Source organism: Brienomyrus brachyistius, chromosome 24, assembly GCF_023856365.1.
Source record: "Brienomyrus brachyistius isolate T26 chromosome 24, BBRACH_0.4, whole genome shotgun sequence".
NCBI classification, from domain to species: domain Eukaryota; kingdom Metazoa; phylum Chordata; class Actinopteri; order Osteoglossiformes; family Mormyridae; genus Brienomyrus; species Brienomyrus brachyistius.
Window position 1 is genome coordinate 4151783 of NC_064556.1, and position 25347 is coordinate 4177129.

At 46.3% G+C, this 25347-nt stretch overlaps 1 protein-coding gene across 1 annotated transcript; it reads right to left on the minus strand.

Moving 5' to 3' along the window:
- Positions 1-493: 493 nt before the first annotated feature.
- On the minus strand, positions 494-25347 carry acsl6 (acyl-CoA synthetase long chain family member 6). Its single transcript, XM_048995135.1, has 22 exons — positions 25210-25347; positions 24915-25074; positions 18839-19059; positions 16803-16917; positions 16046-16110; positions 12638-12739; positions 12428-12527; positions 11830-12008; positions 9779-9811; positions 9375-9426; positions 8113-8186; positions 7644-7721; positions 6140-6274; positions 5838-5972; positions 5591-5686; positions 5433-5505; positions 4220-4308; positions 4012-4128; positions 2678-2821; positions 1813-1914; positions 1570-1641; positions 494-885 (listed from the first exon to the last, which is right to left on the minus strand). Exons 2-22 carry the CDS (start codon positions 24958-24960, stop codon positions 745-747), a joined length of 2169 nt encoding a protein of 722 aa, XP_048851092.1. The 5' UTR covers positions 24961-25074; positions 25210-25347; the 3' UTR covers positions 494-744.

A 25347-nucleotide genomic window follows, 5' to 3' on the forward strand; every position in this document is an offset into this window, starting at 1 on the left:
TGCCGGCACTCTCTGTCACCAGACAATGGTTACAATTCCTCTCACTACACACAAAAATCCATTCAATCCAATGCCGATATATTAAATTCTGATATTATTCTGCATATATATGCATGAGTGCACATGAACAATAAATAGTAATACTTTGGGTCGGAATAAATGCAACAGTACAAAAGTCGACATTAACCCAAGTTTGCAATTTGATGCTGGATTCGCTTTTCACAGTTTTGTTGCAGCCCAGGAGAGCCGGCAGAACTGGACCACAAGAAAACGTCACAGACGCGCCTGAAAACTCAGGCATAGACAAACTCAGCTCTTTCAGCTGAAGGTCGAAGCACGCGCCGCTCCTAGTGTAATCTCTCCTGCTTTTAGTCTCTCTTATTGTATGCTCACAGGAAGGAATCTGCAAAGATGTATTTAGAATAGCTGTTTATGGATTTGCATTGGTGACGTTTTGGTCAGTGCCGAAAAGAAGGGGGGGGGGGGGGGGGGGGGCGGGTTCAGGGTCCAGTTATCAGGTCTAATCTGGCCTTAGCTTTGCTGTTCCTGACATGCACACCGAAAGCCATGCTAAGTGATGGACGGGAAAAAAAAAAAACACGGAATCGTATCGCTTCCTCCATCGTGGTCCTTTACCGATTTAATTTTGTTTATCTGAGTTCCGAAGAGAAATTAAGGGCAAACGGTTCGTGGTCAGCAACACCGCTAAAGGTCCGACAAACCAGGGTGTCGATTTAATGGGATTTACATGGATATGTTGCTGTACAGCTCCTCAATCTTGTCCTTGAAAAACTCTTTCAACTCTGGTCTCTTAGCCTTCAATGTGGGCGTCAGCAGGCCGTTGTCGATGGAAAACATCTCGCCGTGAAGGTATATGTCTTTGACCTGACGAAAGACAGACCATTCATTAGGCGTTGGGATAAACGTTGCAGAGAACAATTCATCTTTGCGGCCGATAATAGCTGCGATTCGAATGAAAAACACACTGAAGGGAGTGCGTCAAAGTAAGCAAGTTTTGCAAAACTAATATTAGACCATCGTACAAGTCAGAGGACGTGTTTGTGTGCTGCTGCAGATTTTGGGCCCCATGAAACCAATCCTGACCAATCCAGTTGGTCCAAATTTTTTCAAGGCTCCTGTCACTCAGGGGCCGTGGAATTAACCTAATCGTCTCCCCCTTCACGGCACCTCCAGGGCATGTGCCAATAGCTCCCTGCCATGACCCTGTCCAGCTGGAAGATGGATGGATTGGAGGATGGAGGCAGGGTCTATGAAGGGCTGCAGGGTGCGCTGGTCTATGAACGGCTGCAGGGTACGCTGGTCTATGAACGGCTGCAGGGTACGCTGGTCTATGGACGGCTGCAGGTTGCGCTGGATTCTGCTCTCGTTTTAGTGCGGCTATTTTTAGGCTAGAATCTGCTGCTTTACGCCATAACCGACTGCTAACCAAGGGGTCACCCAAAACCACAGCGGACACTCTCTCTCAGCACTGGAGGATTCCCCGCCCCGCCCTTGCACCATGATTAGTCATGAACTGTACAGTTCAAACGAACGTTTTTACATTTTTACCTGCTCAAATGAGTGGAGCCCACTGGCCTTCCCAAGCTGCACCATGTCGTCCATAATGGCCTTCTTCAGCTCCTTAAAAAAAATAAACCGAAAGCGCAGTGTTATGACAACAGACTATTTCTAAAAACAACAAATGCAAACAGTTTACTTTTCGTCTATAAGTACGCTAGATAAGCAGATGGACCCCATGTCGTTTATGTTCAACAAAAACAATGGAGGATGCTTCTGATAAGGCAGACATACCGCATTTTTGCACAAGTCTCCATAGCAACCATCAAAACCCTTCTGCTTTGCCCAGGCAGGAAACACGTCCGGGTCGGGAACCACGATGCCCACGAGGCAGGACTGCAGAGTGACAGAGAAGCCGTCAGGAAACAGCAGCATGTACAGCGCAATGGTCCAGCTGGCAGAATATAGTCAGGACCGGCACTGGCGGATGGTGCTGCCCTCAATAATGTGACCTTTGACCCCTCCATTATAAAATGTTACAATAGTACATATCCCATGGCCCCAGTAAACTGCTAGGTCCCACGAATCTGCCGGGGTATCCGTGACCCCACAGCGTCCCCCCCCCACCCCCTGCCTGTCTGGTCATTGAGTGGAACCTCTGCAGAGAGACATGCAGGTTAGTGTTCGCGAACTGCATTGCATATATAGCTAAACTGGAAAGGCATGCGCAACAGGCTATCGTGTGCTGGGCCACCATTTCACTGCGCCGCAACCAGTGTGCGAAGGCAACCGAATTCACAGCCTGCACAGCTGCCTTGTGCTACACACAAAGGCAGCATGAACTAAGGATAACTGCGATGAGCCTAACTCGACCCCTGTATACATTATTATTATTTAACAGATGCTTTTAGCCAAACCGATGCACATTTAAGACAACAGGGTCAGCCAGTTGTTGGAGCGATCCGGGGTTAACAGCCTTGTTCAGGGGCCCAATGGTGAAAGCACTCTGCTGACCCTGGGATTTGAACCAGCGACCTTCCGATCAAACATCCGGCCAAGTGTAAAGCACGATAAGAGTCAAGAGACGTAACGGTGTATCAGCTTGTTTCATAGTCACAAAGACGGGGTTTCTCCAGTTCAGCCCTCCAGTTTTCCTCACCTGCAGACTGTCTCCATGCACGTACAGCTGTGCGATTGGCTCGCTGCGAATGTAAATGTTCTCAATCTTCTCTGGGGAGATGTACTCGCCCTGGGCCAACTTGAAGATGTGCTTCTTCCTGTCAATGATCTTCAACGTGCCATTCTATGGGGAAGGGGGAAGTCACACAAAAACAGTAATGATCAGGATGATGACCTCCCCATGGGGAAGTTCTCTTTTCACCTACTCTTACCAAGCTTGGCAGTGAAGGGCAGCCATGTTCATGGAGCTGGGTGTTAACGGCCCTGCTCAGGGGCCAACAGACATGTGAATATTCTGCTAAGGCTGGGCTTGAACCGACGACCTTCATATAACAAGCACAGAGGCTTATCCTGCTGGGGCACATGTTACATTTAAGCCCTTTAGTAGAAAATATCTCTGTGGCACGCAGAGCTGAGTTTAGGGGGATGGGGACATCTGGGCTAAATTTATTGTTAGGGCCCAACCTACAGAATAAAAGGTAACGCATTACATTAACTGCACCTTCATAATGCCTTTATGACAGATTCACAGAACATTCAGTGCACCTTCATAATGCATTCATAGAACACTCACTGCACTTTCACACATTTACAGAACATTCAGTACACCTTCATAATGCATTCATAGAACATTCAGTGCACTTTCAGACATTTACAAAACATTCAGTGCCCCTTCATAATGCATTCATAGAACATTCAGTGCACTTTCACACATTTACATAACATTCAGTACACCTTCATAATGCATTCATAGAACATTCAGTGCACTTTCATAATGCATTCATAGAACATTCACTGCACTTTCATAAGGCATTCATAGAAAATTCAATGCACCCTCAAAATGCATTCATGATACATTCCTTCTGTAAACAGCATGTAAGTATACCTTAAAATCCTATCATACTTTGACAGCTGTAGTATACATTAATAGCAAACATAATCATATAATCATATAATGTTTGTTACTAATGTATTATAAAGCTGTGAAGGTATGTTAGGATGTTTAAGGAACAGTAACATGTTCCATATAAACGCATTTTATGAATGCATTATGAATGTGCAGTTAATGTAAAGTGTTACCGAATAAAACGCTGTTATAACAACAAAAAAAAGCTTCCTACAACTCAGGGCCCTGGGCTAGAGAACAGGTTAGCCTGAGTATAAGTCCAGCCTTGGTAGGACTTACCAAGGACTTACACTTGGTTGCTGTGGGTTTCAGTATTAGTGCAGGTACAAAACACGGTTGCGTTCAGGCTAACTGCCAATGTGTACAGCGCTACGTGTCAGCATGCGGCGTGAGGCAGTATGACGTACAGGCAGCCATTTCCCGATGTCTCCCGTGTGGAGCCACTGCCCCGAGTCCAAAGCCTCTGCCGTCTTCGCGGGGTCTTTGAGGTAGCCTTTGAACACATTTGGTCCTTTCACACACACCTGTCAGGGCAGAGGAACACTCCTGCGATGAAGACGCCGCTTTTAAAATTAACCCACCGGAAAAAATAAAAGAGTTCCGACACCCTCCTACCTCTCCCTCTCCCTTCGCTGCAAAGTAGTTCTTTTCCGGTACGTCCACCAGCTTGATCAAGCAGCAGGGCAGGGGAGCTCCAACGTGACCTGGTGGTGCAATGTCAAGCAGTCAAAAGTGTTTCATTCAAATACATGTGCTCCTGAGCACAGGCCATCCACTCCCCTTTTAAAGTGCAGCATGGTGGCCTAGAAGACAAACTTATATCCACAAGATGCAGACTCTGCCTCCTATCAAGGCAGTGCCTGTAAGAAACTGAACTGCTGCAGCAAGCTGTATAAATGTCAGTTTATGAAGATAATGCTGATTAATAAGACGCTCCTATTTCCTATTAACAATCTACATCTCTCCACAAGGGGGAGCACTGCGATTGAAAATGATCATCTTAGCTTGCTGCCGATAAATCAATGCTCAATAAAATACATTTAATAAGCTAGCCGTAAAACACGACGAATTGTTGATTATCGAATGCATACAGCTAAATCGCAAAATTTCCATTGTCTAATTATTGCGAACATGCCAAAGAAAAATAAACCTGCTAAAAATTAATAGTCTAGACAAATTTGCATTTCATTATTCTACAGCTATAATCATTGCTCCCAATCCAAATAACAAACGGTTAGCGGAATTTAAACCATGTCATATATTTTGCCGTTTACTGGCAATTCTTGCACACAAACTGTGCATACAATTGAGACACAATTGACAACTGACAACTGAGATATCGACGGTTCACATTCTCTAAATGCGTGAATCATACATATAGGTTTTCATCTGTAAAGAGCCGAAATGTTATACTTGAGCGAGCGTCCGCCACACTTCACTTGATTGTTCTCCTTCTCGTTCTGTTTTCCCACAGTGCATACAGGATGTGGTGCAACGAGACCACAGGGCCGCTAACCTCGAATGGCGGCAAAAGTTAAAGTGTGAACACTCAAAATGTCTAAGAAACGTACATGCATTTCCGTTTACAAACGAATATATTTATTTATTGGCATAGTGACCTGCTTTATCACGAAAACCCAGCTGGCAATCTGAGATTATCATCAAATGCTTTCGACGTTGACGGGTTAGCGCTTTTTTTTTGTAGTAGGGTGTTTCCGGCATGCTAGAAAACAGTCCCACGCTGGTGCAACTCGAAACTCCATTTCTGGAGAGCTGAGGGGCTAATGTTGGAGGTTGGAGACGGGTGGGGGGGGGGGGGAGTGGTCACCTGAGGTCCAGTCGCCGGGTGTGGTGAAGGTGCAGCCTGCTGTACACTCAGTCTGACCGTAGGCCTCGTACACCTGGGGAGGGACATGATCACGGATTGAAGTTGAGGGGTTTCCCGGCATGGGATGGCATAGGTGTGACATAGGCTCCCCGGCTCACCTGACAACCCAGTGCCGCTCTGAGGAAACCCAACACAATCGGGGAGGTGGGGGCAGCTCCCGTCACGATCATCCTCAGCCGTCCGCCCAAGCTGGCCTGTTCCGGAGACACAGGATAAGCGGTCACCTTATTGTTAACGCCCTTGGCCACACCCTTGGTGCGCGCCATTGGCCACGTCCCTTGGTGCGCGCCATTGGCCACGCCCTTTGTGCACGCCATTGGTCACAGCCTGGCAAGGCCGGCCCACCTGTATCTTGCTGAAGAAAATCTTGTCCCACGCGCTGTCGCTGCGGATGATCCCGCTCCGAACCTCCGCGCTTTTCCTCTGGGCTGCAAAGTTGAGCAACCAGCGCTTGACTGGATGTTTAGCCTGACTGAAGATCTGGGAGACATATGACCCAGAGCCCAAAAGTCATGGCATGTCGGAGCAGCGTGACTTGAATTTGATATAAAAACCACAAAGCGTCCAATGTTAGGGGGACGAAACTACTGGGTATTAGCAGTGCACAATAATTGCAGTTCAGGATGGACGGCCCGGCGCGAGCTCACCTTGTCATACATGCGGTTGAGCAGCCGGGGGACCACGGGAAATATGGTAGGCCTCAGGACCTTCATGTCTTCTGCGAGAAGCCGGATGTCTCCTTGGAAGAATCCGATCCGTCCCCCGTGACAGTAAACTACAGACTGCATGAGACACAGAGGCATCCGTGTTTGAGGTCACGCGTGTTTGCATGCGTGTGCACAGGTCACATCAGGGTCACGGCGGGAAAGGCGGCTCCGAGTCACAACACGAAGAAATGATTTTAAGCAGACTTCCTCTTTCACATCGAGCTGGACCTTCTCGCAGTGCTGCTATCGCAGTCACTACTGTAAGAGCATAAACGCGCTTCTGATTGTAAATACAGTGTAAATACAATGCAGATACAAAGACCTGGCAAATGCCGTTTTAAACATCTGTAACACAGAAACAGCCTGTACCTGAAATGCTCCTGTTATTTTAAACGATCTGGGAAATTGCTAACGACTACAGAAGAGGTTGCAATCAACTTTTAAAAATCCTTTTTGAAGACACAAGAAGCTGATCATCTCAGAATGTCTGACACATCTTATACTAGGTTTTTTTTTTTCCACTCTCGTTTAGGCTTGCTGGAGGGAAGCAGGTAGTATTTTCTCGCAGTGAGTAGCAGTAACTTCGTGGTGAACAGTGGGTGTCGAAAGGTCAAGATCGCAGTAGCTTCAATGCACTATAGACGACTCTTTGGTGCAAAGTATGTAACATCTGACATTTCGCTGTGAATGTGAGGGCGGCTACGCCTATAAAGAACACCGGATTTGTGACCAGACTCCAGTGATCTCTGTTCAAGGTGATCTAAAGGCTGCTGCTTGTTTTGTCTGCGGGCAGGAGTCAGTTCAAGCACCTCTCCGAACAGCATCTGATTAGATCACGTCATGACGTTTCCCATCGCCGCGCTGCGGCCCATTTGCGGAGAGAGTTTTGCCGACGAGTGACACAACTCTCTGCTGCATTGAGTCAACGGCTAAAACTGGAAAGCCCACAATTCCCCTCCGCGACACGCCGGATGCCCCCAGGTCAAGCTCGCTCACTTTCTGCAGCCGCAATTGCAGCATCTTGTCTGAAGTGCTGCGACCGATCAAAATTATCACGTTTCCCGTTGAGGGAAAACCAGATCACACTTCAAAAACCATGTAGGAATCTTCCCCCCCCCCCCACTGTTTCAGAAAGTACCCAAAATAACAGCCACCACATCGATAATAGATGATCTCAGTGCTACTTTATCAGGTGTAGCAGAACTGGTTCATGTTTGAGCGTGACTGATTCTCTAACTGAAACATGAATCAAACGCTGTCCAGATGTCTCCTGGAGTACTGATAAGCTTGATGATAAGCATTGTCATTGATAGATAGTGTTTTGTTTTTATATAAATAAAACCATTTTGCATAGCTTGCAGACTCACACACGCTATACGCATTCGTTGTAGGATGTGCCACCTCCGATCAGATCATGCTTTGACCTTCCACAGCAGATCCTCACCTGGATAAGGCGCTCAAACATATGAGCGAGGGGTAAGAAGGATATCAGGACATCATCCTGGTTGGGGAAAATAACTTTCTGCAGATGGGCGAAGCGGCGGGAGATGGGGAAGAGAGAAAAAAATGAAACGATAATCGTGAAAACAATTTTATCCAGCTTCGACTGAGTGAAAAGACTCAGCTCTCCCATGCAAAGGCAGAATCAACGCAGCAGAAAATCGTTAAGGCTAATGTGAGGAAGCTTCTAAATTTACCCCAGAGCCACATTCAGAAAACATGTACATGAGTAAAAATTTCACATGCTTTTAAATAAACCAAGATGCGATTTCGGCTATTTTGACTCCCTGTCAAAATACATGGGGGGTCATTTTAAAATCATGTGTTTCGTGCATTTTATTGTCAAAGTCTGGCGGCGACCGAGGGTGGGAGGACATAATTAAAAAAAGGGAGTGTGTTTGCGTTGCGCTCACGTCAGTGACTTTCAGGAAGCCAGAGAAATCTGCCACAACATTCCCGTGGCTCAGCATCACTCCCTTCGGGTTTCCTAGGAGACACAAATTCCATAAGCCATCTTGAGCAAAAATATCTGACAAAGCTGTTGCAAGCATTAGGCGGAAAATTTCTTCCTTTGAGTCACAGCGAACAACCCCTGCAGCAGGTGCGAGTTTTATATACAATAGAAGAATGCAGTATCAGGTTAAGTGTCACCATACATTACTTGCACTTAATAAGACAGACATATGCAAACACTACACTTAACGGGAGCAATATGCAAGACTGCCAACAGATGGCGCTCTTTTGTTTCCACAAACATTCGAAACGAAGAACGAAATCAAGAATCTTTAATAGCTTGAAACTTTTTCTCAGATTCCATGGCAATATACCCTTCAGTTTCTTTCAAATTGTAATACACATGACATGGAACTACACTCCTCGATACTTCCCTGTGCTTTTCAATGCTTAGCACAGATGCAATAGATGCAACTTTGGTCATCGACTACAGCCAGTGAGAAGTTCCTCAACTATGTCCAATATGCGACAAAACTGAGTCAGTAGAGAATTTCTTTTGTTCTGTGAAGTCTCCGAAAAGGAGAAGCGTTTCAACAGGCTGATAATCTGCTAATTAATGAGTGATACAGACCAAAATATCCTACGGTCTAACAAGATGATTTCATAACATCACTTAAAAAGACAGAAGTATAACTGGTCTGTCATTGCGTCTCCAGCGCTATGTAAGTCTTTAAGATCTGTTCTGTACCAGCTTGCTCTGATGAAGGCTGGTGTGGGGGGGGGGGTGGTACAGAGCCTATCCTGGAGCATGGGAATAACCTCGGATGAGGTACCAACCCCCGGCAGATCACACTCACCATTAACAATTTAGTAACTCCAAATCTCCATAGCATGTTTTTTGGACTGTGGCGGGTAGCCAGTGCATGCGGAGGAAGGAAACCCCACGACGTGCTGCATACATATGGAACCCTGATCCCAGGGGTGTAAGGTCTCGGTGCTAACCACCTAACCACCGTGCCTCCCCTATTTATGATCTCGTAGCCAGAATATGATCCTTAAACAAACACAGTAACAGAGCGTCTCGAATGACTTTCTCTCTGATGACTGTTTGCATTCGACTCAGTTAAAATCATAAAGACTTCGGTTGTCACCGTGGGGTCATTTATCACCCCTCTGCCTCTTCACACGCTACTGTCACATGCAGGAAGGAACCTTCACTGACCTGTGGTCCCGCTGGTAAAGCAAACAATGGACAAGTCTTCCGGCTGGGGAGGCTGTGGGAGGAATTGATAACACGGTAAAGGGCAAGACGACCACAGAGCGAGCAACGATCTTTAGAAACATACTCTGTTAGTGCCCATATAAATGATGCAAGGCCTTCAACTTAGCTGTGCGGTCTGACTGATCGGCGTGATAAGTAAATCGGCAGAGGTGGAAAGTCCAGGTCCGGAAAGTACAAATCCAGGCCAAGATTTTGATTCAACCAACTGGTTATGCTCAACTGGTTGGTCGGTTGGATTTGTACGTTCTGGACCTGACTTTTCGACCTCCGGTTATGACATGTGACTCCTTTGGGCCAAGCCGACCCTTTTTGAAATCTTACGGAGAAGCAGAGCCGGGTCTTACCAGAGGGTTCCGGTGGTGCTCCATGCCCAGGGCCTGGTGGGGGTCGGGGGGGGGGGGGGGATGCCAACCGGACATGTTAATGTTATCTTGACCACATAGATTCTAGGCTAGAGTATGGTAACACATTAAAAGCCAATGTACACAATTTAGCATACGGGCAGTCCCCCGACTTAAAGACAGACTTAGGGAAAGGATCTCGTTCGTAACCTGGGGACCTGCCTGTATTTTATTAAAACGAAGCTCAGATCGAAACAAGGCCTAAGATATTAACGGGATATAAAAAGTTTAAGGTAGTCACATACACACATACAAACATTCCCATAGACACAGAAAAACGCCTCAGGTATAATATTACTTGTACACACGCCCACAGTAATAAATCGAGTCTGCCAGTTAGGCAATAAATGAAATACGAGAAGAGGAAGAAAAAAAAAAGAAACATGTTAACTACAAGCGTTTAAGTGAATTTGTTTTGCTGCGTTGACAGAAATGCGGATGGAGAACCGTGAAAAAGACACACCTTCCAGTGGCCAAGTGTTACACTTGCAAAACAAACAATCTTTATATTTTCTGTGTGAAGCAGATGTGATATGCTTCATAGCTACTAACGGCAAAGGGCACATTTCCAGAGTGAGATCAAATAGCGCAGCCTTCCGAACAAGTGCAGCTTGTCAGCAGCACTCAGACTGCTTAAAACAAAAGTCTCAAGGAGATTCATCCAGTCGACTGGAGTTCTGGGGTTTCCATGACGACTATGGCGTAAAGCGGTAATACAATACGACACGGCAGCGATTCCCACACCTCTCCTCGTCTACTGGCAGCGATGTCATCCCTGGATCTGGGTGAGATTTTCGTGCTCCCCCCCCTGTTTTTCTGTCCGCTTCTTTAAATGAGGTGCACCTGCGTACCTTAATTGCCCAGTGAGACTGTCTGTGGCCTGCTGCAGCAAACCCAACTTTACGCTACCAGGCATAAACCATGTGCTCCTCGACTACGTAAACGTTTGATAGATGGGTGGATGGATGATCCGCAGAGCACGGACGGGCCAGACAGGTCCTGCGAGAAGTTCCGGAACCACTATGCTCCTGGCTTTGCGGTTAAGGCCCTTAATCATGTTCTGTTGTACTTATAAAGCGTTCCATGTTAGCGAGGATGGCAAAAGCCCAACATTAATACATAAACGCTTGCACCTGAATCACGACATCCCAATGAGTCACAGACCGCTGTTACTGTAATAAGGACAACAGCACCCCAGGCCTTCAACCAGCTGTACTTCATTCTGAATCCAACTTTAAGTATTTCCATACCATTACTTATGCCAAACAAGGCCTAATGACTACCGAACGAAGAACTTCATGCTCCTCGTAAGAGCGGTAAATAGCACGAAGTAACGATGGCGGCTGACAAGAAGGTAGCAGAGCTTTAATTAGGCAAGGACCTTCAACAGTGAACGATTTGCAAATAAAGCTCACGTATGTAATTATGTCGGGTAATTGAAATTGCCATTACAAGCTTTTTAAGTCATATTCCATAACCAAAAACCAGTGTTTCCCACCCTGGTCACCCACAGCTGGTCCAGGTTTTTGCTCCCTGCCAGGCAGTCCACATTTTTGCTCCCTCCCCAGCTCACTGCCAGGCATATTACTAGTGGCAGGAAGTTTCGCTGACCCAGAACTTCCTTTATACCATTGCTGTGCTTTCTTGATAAAGGGAATAGATGAAAGACAGCCAAAGACAGCCACTAGGTGGCATACTAATTAAGGGTATGTTCCCATAACCAAAACTAACCAGGTATATAAAAATAGGCAAGAATTTTTGCTTTGGAGGCAAGGTAATGTTATATTGGTAATAAGCATGCCGATTTCTCCCTCATTAAAGGAGGACCATAATATAAAGTTATTTCACCCAAGAGTGGTTTATATGGAGAAGCTGACTTCACACATGTTGTGTGGGAGCCACCGCCGTCGGAAATAACTTCATGATTGAGAACGTCCCTATTGGATCTTCATGCAGTCTGAGACTTATTCCACGTCACGCGGCACAGCACGTACCTCCACCTCCGTCAGGGCCTGGATCTGCACGCCACACTTCTCGCCGCGCTCCGCGAGGAGGGAGTCGAAGGGCTCCATGAGGAGGATCCTCTTCAGCCCCGGGGTGTCCCGCCGCTCCACGTTTCCCAGCAGAACTTGCGCCTTCTCCGGCTTGTCGCAGATGACTATGGAAATTTCCGCTGCAGGGCACCGGAGCGGGAAACGTCAGTAAGCGGGCACAGAAATTATCGTTCAGCTACAAACTGTGGCATAAGCCTCAATGACCAGGTATTACGTAGCAAAATTCAGTGCCCACGTTGATAGTAAAGAAACACAGGAAACCTGTCTAGAATCTATCTATCTATCTATCTATCTGTCCACCCTCCCATCCATCCATATGTCTATCCATCCATCGATTCTTCTGTCTGTCTGTCTATTTATCTGTTCATCCATCCATCCACCTATCCATCTGTCTGTCCGTTCATCCACTCACCCATACATCTGTCCATCCATCCATCACCCGCTCACCCATCCATCCATCCATTTTCCATATTGCTTATCCAGTACAGAGTCACCAGTGTTAATGTAACACAGTACATATCACCAAGGAAACGCTCACCAGTGTTGATGATAAAGCGAATAGCATCTGGTCCCAAGGTGTCATAAAGAGGCACAACGACCATGGAGTACGTGTAGCAGGCCAGCTCCGCAATTATCCACTGCAAACGTAAGCAGGTGAATGTCAGGGCCTGTGCCGGCAGCAAAGGGTGGGCGGTGCAAGTCACATCCGCGGTGGGTGGGCGGGGGGGGGGGAGGGGCGTGAGCTCACCTCCGGCCTGTTCTGCGCAAACACCCCAATGAACTGGTCCGGCTTCGGCTTGCAGCCCAGGTGCAGAAGCCCCGACCCAAGGTGTTCAGCCCGGAGGATGACCTGAGAGGGAAGGCAATCAAACTCAGTGTTAACGGCCTCATTATTACAGTATTATATATAATACGTGTGCCACATATTTTTATCTGTGCAATATATACGTTTCTGTCTTTTATCAGAAACTGAAGAGGATTGTCAAGGGCGCTTTTCTACTTTTAATCATATACAATACTATGCAAAAGTCTTAGGCAGTCAAAGAAAATATTTGTCTGGGTTGTAAGTGTATATATGCTCGGAAAAAAATTAACAAATAAACATTATAATATATGCAAATGAACAGTAACACAACAAAAACTAATAAGAATTTCTTATGTTCTTCACAAAAGTTACTGATGCCTTGTGGCTTGTGACAAACACCGCTTTGGTTGCCAAACCTCTCCACAGGGGCACCTCGGCCATTCCACGCACTTGGCACATTTCACTGACCAGCTGAATTAATTAGCTAATTTAATTAGTTAAACTAACTCAATGAGGTATTGATTAACCGAATAGCATGTGATAGTGGTCAAATCAAAATATACATGGGCGTACTGGGTGGTTGTTGCAGCTACTGGGGTGATTTTAGGTGCATTTTAGAGACGGTTAATCTAACGCGCTTTGACGAAACACAAGTCTCACTCCAACATTTTCTTTGATTACCTGAGACAGTAAAGCACAGTACAGTATTCTTGCCAATATATTGTTAGATCACTGGTTTACACTGCGCCTTTCTCTTTGTGTTCCACACTGCGACCTTCCACATGCACTGACTGGTTGTTTTTCATCCATCAGGTTTGCTAGATATAAGCAAAGACAGAGTTTTCTGGAAAAACACTGGGATGTGTGCTGGGCTTTAGATATTAAAACCACCATGTCATCGTGGAAGGCCCCAGAGAGGAACCCAGTGAGGTAAAGGCTAGAGTCCCCTAAGAGGTAGAGGCTAGAGTCCCCTAAGAGGTAGAGGCTAGAGTCCCCTAAGAGGTAGAGGCTAGAGTCCCCTAAGAGGTAGAAGCTAGAGTCCCCTAAGAGGTAGAGGCTAGAGTCCCCTAAGAGGTAGAAGCTAGAGTCCCCTAAGAGGTAGAAGCTAGAGTCCCCTAAGAGGTAGAGGCTAGAGTCCCCTAAGAGGTAGAAGCTAGAGTCCCCTAAGAGGTAGAGGCTAGAGTCCCCCATGAGCTAGAGGCTAGAATGCCCTGCAAGGTAGAGGCTAGAGTCTCCTGTGAGAGAGAGGCTAGAGTCCCCTAAGAGGTAGAGGCTAGAGTCTCCTGTGAGGTAGGGGCAAGGGTCTCCTGTGAGGTAGGGGCAGGAGTCCCCTGTGAGGTAGGGGCAGGAGTCCCCTGTGAGGTAGGGGCTAGGGTCTCCTGTGAGGGAGGGGCAGGAGTCCCCTGTGAGGTAGGGGCAGGAGTCCCCTAAGAGGTAGAAGCTAGAGTCCCCTAAGAGGTAGAAGCTAGAGTCCCCTAAGAGGTAGAGGCTAGAGTCCCCTAAGAGGTAGAAGCTAGAGTCCCCTAAGAGGTAGAGGCTAGAGTCCCCCATGAGCTAGAGGCTAGAATGTCCTGTGAGGTAGGGGCAAGGGTCTCCTGTGAGGGAGGGGCAGGAGTTCCCTGTGAGGTAGGAGCTAGAGTCCCCTGTGAGGTAGAGGCTAGAGTCTCCTGTGAGGTAGGGGCAAGGGTCTCCTGTGAGGGAGGGGCAAGAGTTCCCTGTGAGGTAGGGGCTAGGATCTCCTGTGAGGGAGGGGCAGGAGTCCCCTGTGAGGTAGGGGCAGGAGTCCCCTGTGAGGTAGGGGCTAGAGTCCCCTGTGAGGTAGGGGCAGGAGTCCCCTGTGAGGTAGGGGCAGGAATCCCCTGTGAGGTAGATGCTAGAGTCCCCTGTGAGGGAGGGGCAGGAGTTAGGGTGGTATTTTTCTGTGGTATTTTTCTGCTAATTTTAATTTCTTGTCCCCTTATTTTAATTTCTTTTTCTTCTTTTAAAATGTCTGTAAAGCACTTTGTAAATCCTGTGGTTAAGCCTGTGCTATATTAATAATGATTGATTGATTGGTTGATTGGTTGATTTGGAGATCGATTGATTGATTGATTCTACATCCATTGTCTTCCATCTCCATGTAAGAGTATGTTTCACATTATTTTCTTCACCATAGCTTCACCACATGGATAGAGTTCCTTTAATCCTGATTGGTTAAAATCCATCATGTGACCCTGTGATAATGGGAAGTTGATTGGGTTGTAAGGGAAAGGGGAGCCGTGTGGTTGCCTAAGTAAAAACGTGGGCTGTTTACAAAGTAATCTCCATCCTTGTCTCCTTTTATCAGAGGAATCCATCTTAATATTCAGGACTCACAGGTTGCATCCGTGTCCAGAACAGAGTCACTGAGATCCTGAAAGCAAAGATCTCATGGTAGGGACACTCTGCTGGAGATGCCAGGCCGTCAAAAGGCTCACACGCAAACCCAATCACCAAACAAGGACCAGTTACATGCAATTGTTCACTTAGACACATGTTTTGGGCAGCTGGGGGTTAATGAGTCTCACAGTGAAGTCACTCAGGTGATCCTGGGATTTGAACAAGCGATCTCCCAGTCACAGACACAGTGAGCCAACATACTGCACTGCACACAGACCAGTGACAGGATTTACACACCGAACCCTGGAGGCGTGTGATGCACTGGGTCGCCATGCCCACCCCTTATCTACAGTACTGTACAAAAGTCTTAGGCAATCAAAGAAAATGTTTAGGGCTTTTTATCTGGGTAGTAAGTGTATATTTGCACAGAAAAAAAAGCAATTTGACATTATAACACATACAAATCAATAGTAACTCGATAAAACGTTACAAATTTCGTCTGCTGTCCAAAAAGTTACTGATACCAGCTCCCAAACCTCTCGTCAGAGGCACCCCAGTCATTACACGTACTTGTTAAATTTACTCACCAGCACAATTAATTAATTAACTTGATTAGTTAAAATAATTCAATGAGGAATTCATTATCCAACCATGGGGGGTGTTGGGCTGCTGCTGTAAGTAACGAGCTGACTTTAAGAGAGGTTGTGAAATCATTAAGCCGACACACTTTGGCAGGTGTCATGTCAGCCTTACACCAACACGAACATCATTTAAACATCGTTTAGCCTGCCTGAGATTTTTTCACAGTAATACCATCGCAGCACGTGCAATTTTACAACAGTTTTACTAAGCCCATTACTGTTTTGCTCAAGAACAAACAATAATATCTTAAAAAACATTTTCTTATTTTTTTGTAACGGACGCATTACCCGGATATTTCCATGCCTCCACCCATCCGTCCTGCATGATTTAATCCACAACTTGCACACTCACCTCTTTGTAGGACAGCCATGTGTAGGGCTGATTCGGTTTCCGGGAGCCTAAGCAAGGGCCATCACCTGTGAACATCAAGGGGTTAATAATTCACCCCCACAAAATTACTACAGATTAGTTCCTGCTCAGAGATAGCTTGTGTTCTTTTGGGTGTATTATTCAAATGTTTATTGGTTTGAGTAATTTCTATTGTGCTGCATTGTCAACAAACTGATGCCGTTGATCATCTGAGAAGGTGCTCTATTTTAAGTTCATTTTTCCCTGAGTGACGTTACAGACTAGCAGAGGTGGACATTTCAGGTGCATAAAGTAAAAATCCAGACCAAGATTTTGCTGCAGCCAACCAGCTGAATATAAGGAATCACAGTCACAGAGTACTCAGCTGGTTGGTTGAAACAAAATCCTGGTCTGGATTTTTACTTTCTGGACTTGAACTTCCCACCTATGCACCTATTAGCCAGTAGCGTTTTTTTTTTTGTTGCTTTATTAATTCATTATTTTTTGATGTACTTTTAGTTTATTAACTTATTCATTAGTCATTTGTCAGCAGCATTATATTATATTTTAGGATGTTGCATAATCACCTGTGTGTGTCTGAACCAGCCCCACGGGCTGTAAAATCTTCAGAGAGGGACCTAACAGTAGGGTTGCCGGATGCCCCATGAAATTTCTTCCTAGCTACGGGTCAGGTCCTCATGACTTGAGTTCGGAGGGGCTCCGCGTGCGCTACCCAGGATTCCTCGTTCTGGGGACTCACCAGTGATACGCAGGCCTCTCTGGAAAACCTCGTACATGGTCCTGGCATCATCGTGGTAGTGGGTCAGTAGCTTGGGGCTGTCCCCCAGCATGGACCGGCGCGCCCCGTCCTCGTGCTAAGGGAAAGGACGGGATAAGAAGAACATGCTCCGTTTTCAGCAGAATGCAGGTGAGTCGAAACGAAGCCGACACGAGCTCCACCTAAGGCCCACAAAGCAGACAACCAAACTCATGTAACCTTCGCCCATCCGGAGGACCCTCACTGCTCAGATGAGGGTTCAAATATACAAAATCGAATAACCTGCACGCGCAATAACTCTTCAACAGCCGAAGCTGCCGGACAGTAAGAACTTTCAGCACCGTAGTGAACTCCCTGTGAATCTGAATGACCGGTCTGCGGCGCGCTTAAATGGCATCACCAGCGTGACTCCCTTAGATGACATCAGCGGCCACACAATAGTTGTTACCACGGTGACAGTTGCTGGGTGGTGTTAGCTATTCATCTGAGCGTAAGACGTTACCATATTACACCGCGGACTTCCTACAGTATCAAAGCAAGTCAGGCAGGCGCGGTTCTAGAACAAAAAATGAACAAAAAGAGCTTAGACCGTGGTCGGTGCGCTACTTCGCCTTGCAGAAGAAAGAACCCTATCTGCACCGACAATCAATAAATCCAGCTTCATTTTGCAAGAACGCCGTAAAAAAAAAAAACGCATTTTTTTGTCATCTCTATTAACTTTTGTACTGTAAATGAAAACAGGGAAGCTGCCTGGACTGTGTGTTAGCTACGCCCTACGTGCCAAATCATTTTAAGTGCTGAAATGATTCAATGCACTCTTTATTTTTATTTCCCTCTATGCAAACAGGCTGCGCTGGAGCCTGGTGGCCATGCAGGAGCTCGGGGTTTGCTGTTTTAAATGAAGGGCAGGTTGATGCAAATGTTAAAGGCCACTGAAGTTGGAAATCAGGTGCAGTGAAGTGAGGAAGCGAGTCTGTCCGACATGCTACGCTCCCGGGGATATCCCCTGGCACGGCGGACGGCTGGGACGGATCTAAAAGAGGGTTAGGGGCAGCCTCGGCCACCCCCGCTGTCACCCCATGGCGAAATAATAAATATAAAATATGGATTATTTTTTTTGTATAAGGACGACCACTGAAAAGACACGGTGCAGTGTGGCCACCCCCATAAATATTGGCAACAGCAAAAGTTGTCAGCCAAGGAGTGGGGGGGAGGGGTGGCGTAAAATCAATTATCCTTTCACATCCATTCTGCAGTGCGCTCACCATCCGAGACCAACTGAAATACACACACGTGTATGTTCAGAATAGTAATGGGCTACTCATTGGCTGCTACTCATAGGCTGCAACTTATTGGCTGCTACTCATTGGCTGTTACTCATTGGTCGCTACTCAATAGCTGTTACTCATTGGCCTGCATGTGACACGAACAAGATCCGTTACCTAAGTCTGCCTTTAAGTCGAATTTGTAGTTAAGTCGAAAAAAGAATAATGCAGTACATAATAATAATAATAATAATAATAATAATTATTATTATTATTATTATTATACAGCAAAAATAAAAGTAAATACTGGTACTGTACCATACCTCGAGCTGACGAACCGCTGAAGTCGTGCGATGTTTTCATGAGCGTCACAAAGTAGTGCGCGCGTTTGTTATTACGAACCACTGCATTTTAGCCGATTTTTAAATATAATAAGGTTTATGGGAGTTGGTTCATAAGTACGAGTTGTCCATAAGTCAGCCGTTCTTAACCTGGGGGCCACCTATAGTAGCACTGCACTAAAACAACCTCTGTGCTAAATTAGCGTGCGACCTGACGACGCAGAGTGATCGATGCGGTAGCATGATGGTGACAGCCCGATCGTCGCGATAGATTAGGAATGTCTGAAAGGTCGGCCGGTCGATGGGGACTGACGGATTGGTGACTGCTGCTTCTTGTGATGTCGTGAGTAGCGCATTGGCATCATTGTAGCCCGAGAAAGGGGGGATGGTGTCAGTGAAACAGGGGGCCCACCTGCACTTCCTCCGACTGCCGCTGGAGGTCACACGGAGGTGTGATGGCACGGGGGCGCGTGGCGAGCCAATAGCCCAGCACAGCGGCCAGGGTCCCGATGCCCACCAGGGCGGAGGTCGGGAGCGAGCGGAGGAACTGGCCGAATTCATCCAGGTCCGGGAGATGGAAGCTGCGCAGCAACTCCTGGGCCTGCATCTTCTCTATCAGAGTGGAACTCAGCTCTGTAGTCAGGAGAGAAAGAGATCAGAGGTCAAAGGTAGCACTCTCCCCCCCGAAGACGGAGACGCCATCACTGAAGTCGGTGACCAAACTCTAGCGGCCTTGGAGATGTTGGGTAAACAAGGGGCGTCGGTGAGGCTTCGAAGCCTCCGCAGAACGGCAAACCAGACAAACTCAATCGATCAATGAATGAGAAAAACCCACAGCTGCTTAAGCTAAACAACAAAGCAACAGGGAGGCTAACAATGCTAACGGCCATGCAATTCACGAGTCACAATCCATGGATCACTGTGTCCGCTTAGCTACTGTAGCCCTATAAAAGAGGCTCTTGCTGTACAGTGCACAGCGGTACGCTCACTGTGAGACCATCGGAACTGAAACCACACTCGCAGGCCACCTGGGTCCTTACCCTAGTCACACCGTTGTGATTTTGGGGGGGGGGTTCCATGTACAGGTGCTGTCGAGGCCCAAAATAAATCATCTACGGTAGGTCTGTACTGTATCCTCCATCCCGCTTCCAACAACAAAAACGCTGTGATGCTACACTGCAAGGCAGACTGAAACATCGGGGCCTGTTTCACGAAGTAGGATTTCTTGCTTAGCTGGATAACTTGTCAGATTTAAGGTAGTCTGAGCTAAACAGACCTTACTTTCATCCACTTACAAGAGGCCCAGGCTACCTTAAATCTGACAAATTATCCAACTAAGCAAGAAATCCTGCTTTTTGAAACTGGCCCCAGGGCAGACCCAGCATTAAGTTGGTATCCTGTTGTTAGCTTTATTAAGGCTCAGTTCCTAAAATATGCCCACAGAGCAGTGAGTACTGATGCTCTCCATGATTGTTTCCTCTGGGTGCTCAGTCCCCTCCCACATTCCTAAGACGTGCTTTTGAGATGACTTAATCATTCAGGGAGCTCTCTCCTGGTTAGTACATGCATGTACCTTCCAACCTGTGGGAAACACAGGGCCACCGTGGATATGCTCTGGACTAAGAGGTTAGTGAGAATAGACATTCCTTCTGCATTACGTAATGAAGCACCCGCATTCTCACAAGCATAAGGGAGAAAAAAAAAACACCTATATATTTAGGTAAAATCTGACAGCTTCTACTAACTAAAAAACCGAGGCGTGACGGTTTGCACGAGCACTGCGCCTTAATGTGACAGCAAACGCGATTAATCAAAATCCCGACTTAGTCACACGAGTGTAGAAGCCCAGTAAATAATGCATCCAAAAAAGTGCTGCGAAGCATGATTTTCACGGCAGCGGTAACAAAAAAATCCAAAGGGAGCCGTTCTCCAGACGCCTCCGGCAGCAGAATCGCACCGGCCGTCCGATAAACGTGGCTGCAAGCCTCTGTCAAGCCCATCGAACGGCTTGATGAGGGAACCTGCATGCCGGGTTCAGTCAAAATAGACCAGCAGGTACCGTGTGGCTTTCTGTAGTCTGGCAGTACACCTGCAACAGCGTCGGGCTCAGATTACATGAAAGGGCGGCAGAAAGCCACAGGTGAGAGTCGCCTTGCACAGAAAATGCATCCGATGAGCCTGTTAAAAGCACATGTATCAGAGACTGGCTACTAGCTATCAATTATTTAAATAACATTAATACACAGCAGGTAATTGTTATTTTCTATATAACATTATAATACGTTGCTTACAAACTATGTTGTTTTACAGACAATAAACCCACAGGATAATTCAATGACAACAGAAATATTTAGTTTATGAGACCAGGTATTTTAACATGAAATGGCAAAAAAAACTGAAGGGCTCGCGTTTACTTATAAAGGGTGAGCCAATAGTTTCCGTTCCTTTGAACACCAGATAAACATCTCACACTGCTACTCAGGAATAATAAATATAGAGATAATGCATATATACAATGAGCCCTACACCACAATCTGATTTATACCCTTCTGCTTAGTAATCAGAATACTGCATACTGCAGTATCATAGTCAAAATAATTTGTCTAGCCAAGATATTGTCATTGTTTATTGAGAATGTATGCATGTGTTTGCGGGTATACTAAATCTATTCTGTTAGCTGCTTTCCAGCTTAAATGTAGATCTGAGAGAATAATTTGTGAAGTCAAAGTGCGCCATATTTGTAAGTTAATCTTACAAGGCACAGGTAATGCATAATTTATTGTAATGATACAAGAACAGCTGACCGGTACGCATTGTAGGTATTGATTTTACCTGAGGCAGACCAGGAAGAGCCTTCTGAAGCTGCCTGAATGTCTCCCAGCTTCAGCGCTCAGCATGGACGTGAGACGCTTAAAGGCATATCTCGCCCTGAAGGCGCTCATGGTCGCATGCAAAAAGAGACCGATAAGGTCGGAGTAGTTCCCATTAATCGGCGCACGCAACCTGACTCGCGATGGGATCAAGCTATGACAAAAACCGCGAAGAAGCGGACGCTCGGACGGGGAAGTCGGGCGAGGATTTCGAGAAATGCGACTTGCAGTGGTCTCACCATCTGGGAGAATCCTGACCCACGCAGCGCGGAACTGGGGTTACGCCATTTCGGTCACTATCAGACAAGGGCCGTATTTAGGAGTGGGGCACTCTGCTTGAGTCATAATTCCCAGAAACCACAACTGCTGCCTACTGTAGTATGACTGACGCCGGCCAATAGGGACGGCCGTCACTGGTGAGGCTCACATGGGTCTGACTGACCAATTAGGCTACAGAGTGTTTAATCTGATTAAATCATCCTTAGAGGAGACACATGGCAGTGATGATCTCATGACCCCCCCTAGAGCCAAGAAGGTAGGATTACCCAGATTTCTTCAAGTGTTACTCAGGGCGATACAATTCCCATTAATAACATTCCCAAACTCTGGATAACACCTTGGATAGTCCTCTATACAGACACCATAAAACTTTGAAAGTAAGTTGAAACTGGTTGAAAGTGAGGCATTACGTACAAGCTATAAACACTGATGTGATACCCAGTAGGATTCAACATGCAAGCAATGCAGATGTAATCTGATTAGCAGCCTGAAAGTCACATAATCAAATCTTCACACAGTCTTGCCAACTATTTACTCTCTAGTAGACTATGCACAGGGAGTCCTGCTTGTTTTTAGGTAAGCACAGGACAGAAGTGAATGTGAGGGTAGTGCGATCTTCGACCTCGAGAGCCTGCTGGCGTTAAGGAAAAGGAAAGAGACTCTTGGCTTAGTGCCCACATCTCGTCCCATCTGCAAAGTGTCACTAGCAATTAGGATTCTCTGCTGTGGGATTACAGTCCGTCAGCACAGAAACCGATGCTCAGAAGTAACCTCAAGCCCTCCTACCTCTGCCAGTTAAAGCCCCAGCGTCTCACTTCCACTCTCTATCTCTGCCCAACTCACCCCCCTTAACCACAACTAGTGATTTCCTGCTCATATGCAGAATTATCTAAAAAGATGTTTTTTTATTATTATTATTTTTTCTACCAATGGCCCTGCACCAAGCGAACATCCACAGGGGCCAAACCGCGCATGATTAAAGAGAATAATCTTAGTTCACCAGACAAACTTCACATATTCCTCATCATAAAGTAGTTATGAGAAACCGTCTAGCAGGAACCCTTTGAAATACGGAATAATTTTAAGCAGAATGATATTAAAATACGAGAAATCAATTTATATTTGTCATATTATAGAAATAAGGAGGAATATATATTCTTGAACTTTATTAAATGATTTCTTTTTTCGCCCCATTAGCAAAGCTCTTTTTCTGAAATATCTGACGTTTCCAAGTTGTGTCTGCAGTAACAGCGATTCACATGTTCAAGGATTTCCTGCCATGAGGTGGCCACGCCCTAATCCTCCACCAACACCCCCCCACCCCCCACCCCCGCCACCACTGCCCTCTGCACCATCCCAAGAGCCACCCACAGCTGGGAGATTTGCAGTCGGGTGAGGGGAGCGAGGGGAGGAAACAGCAGTGACCTAGTTTGTTCTCAGCCGGCTTCCGTATCACGCCACCCTCAGCAGACGACTGGGCTCCCCCCTTACCCCCCCCCCCATCCCAGAATCCTTCCTCCACCTGAAGCACATGAGCCACCGAAGCTACATTTAGCTGAAGCTCTCAGATTACACACGCGCCAATAGCTAAGAGACGATAACGCAGAACAAGAAGCTATCAACGGACGGACACTGAACGAAAAAGTCACCCCCTTCTCACCCCACGCAGCGTCCGGCGTGAACAATAAAACAATTAACATCTTCTGTGTCTCTGCATTCCTGTACCCCGCATTTTTACATACACCTGGACACATTCAAACAACCAACGGCTCCTTTGCGAGATCCTCCATACTGCTTCCAACACTCAGCCAGCAGTTCATAGGATCAGCTCTGCCCCAAACCAGCATCAAAGTTACTCGTTTTTAATCTATCTTATTAAAAAAAAAAACCTCCCTCTGCCTCCACTGTACACCTTTCAAGTGATTTGACTATAAAATGTGATCATACTCCTGGCTGAAGGCTTTCTTCCGGGCGTCCAAAATAATGACAATTCTAACGCAAATTTTCATTTAAAAAAATTATAAAACTTAGAAAGCCTGCTTGAGGTATCTAACTACAGCACTCAAAATTTGCTGATTACTCTGTTACCATTGGTAGCGCAGGTGTCCAAACCTCTCAATTATTCAGATGCATAAAAGAATAGATTTTCTCTCCTGACCGGTTAAGTAATTGAAATACTGAATTATAGATGCCTTTGTGTGACTCGGATGTTTGGTACAATGGGGCGGAAAACATGAACGTAAGGCGAAATAAATGAATGAAGTCCGGTGCTGCATATCGCGTGGCACGGCCGGTAAAAGGCCGAAAAGAAAGCGGCTAGGTTTTCTCAGTAAATAAGACCGCCTGACATCAACCTGTTCGGGTTACACAAATACATATTTTTAGGCATAACGTTAAAGACTGGCTAGTTAATTAGGACATTATAAGTGAGAGACAGGGAGAGGGCTTCCTTACACCCGCGCACCGGTTCCAGTCTCGGCGTTTCAGAACCGGACGCCCCTGGACAGCTCCGCCAATCAGATGCGAGGGCTCGGCCGCGTGAGCCTGCGCGTCACGCCGCGTGCTGTGCCTCGCATACATCACCGCTTTCGGGATCCGGTCTCTCCAGGTAGAATGTATAATACCCGAAAATCGCATCTGATGCTCTGAAATGCTGCATTTTGCAAACGTCGCGTCCACGTTTACCATCAAACACGCTGCGTTTGATTGTCACACACGCTGGTGCTGTACTCGATATTTCACAGTACTTGTAGAACCGCAAAGGCTACATAAAAATGTCTACAAATGCCCATATAATCTCCCCTCTTAAGCCGGTTAAGGGAAATAACACGATGTACATTAAATAGATACGGGTAGCACGAATTGAATTTAGACTATATAATGCGAATAAAGTTTACACGAGATAAGTATGTTAAAAAATAAACGTACTAGATATATGTACAGTGTTTAGACGACCCAAGACATCCGTAACTGGATAAATTAGTAATAATTTTATGTTAACGTGTGATTTCATTTTAGCCACCACTGACACACGCTTCAATTATACTCAAATGCAAAAAAAAATAAAAAATCATACTCCAGCGTTATTCCAGATTAATACATACACAGTTATCCATTCATTAACGGATGTCTAAAACGGGAAATGTATATAGGTCCATAAATGCCAAAAATATCACCACGTCCCTCCCTGGGTCACAATCGGTAAAATCGGGATGACTTTTCGACCGGTACCCAGGCTTTGCAAACGTAACATGTCTCCCCCGTTTAAAGGTGACTGCGCATTACAATATATGCCGGGCAGAAGAACCAGGAAAAGGAGAGAATTGAAGATCAACTTACCTAAAACAATCCAGATAGACCCAGAAACGAGAACGAAGGCGAGCATGTCTCTTTCATTGAGTCGCTGTCGCAGCACACAACGCGTGTAGTAAGAGAGCTGGGAAACTGCAGCATCGACTGCAGCAACTCCGGGACGATGTGGGAGATGAACTGAGAAGCACTGAGTAATAGCGGAGATATAATACCCGGCCTAAGGTTACGGCGAGCCTTCCTCCTCCGTATTCCCTGTGTTGCCTGTGCCCGCTATCAAAACCTTTTTGGCGTTAAATAAATTCAGTGCTGATTATTTTCTCACCTGCCTTTATCTTTTGGCGATGAAATATAGCACCGTTTCCGGAAAAACGTCCTCACCAAAAGCTGATATAGTGAGTTTCACAGGGGAACTGGTCGTGTGGCCGTCATTGTTGCGGCATATAAGGCGCGGCGTGTAAAA

Bases quoted from the DNA above. Each gene is read 5' to 3' on its own strand.
- acsl6 (XM_048995135.1), bottom strand. From the start codon at position 24,960: ATGCTCGCCTTCGTTCTCGTTTCTGGGTCTATCTGGATTGTTTTAG. The intron at 16,918-18,838 runs GTGGGCCCCCTG...CCTTTCCCTTAG, and splicing joins GGCAGTCGGAGGAAGTGCAG to CACGAGGACGGGGCGCGCCG. The intron at 1,915-2,677 runs GTGAGGAAAACT...GTCACTCTGCAG, and splicing joins TGCATGGAGACAGTCTGCAG to TCCTGCCTCGTGGGCATCGT.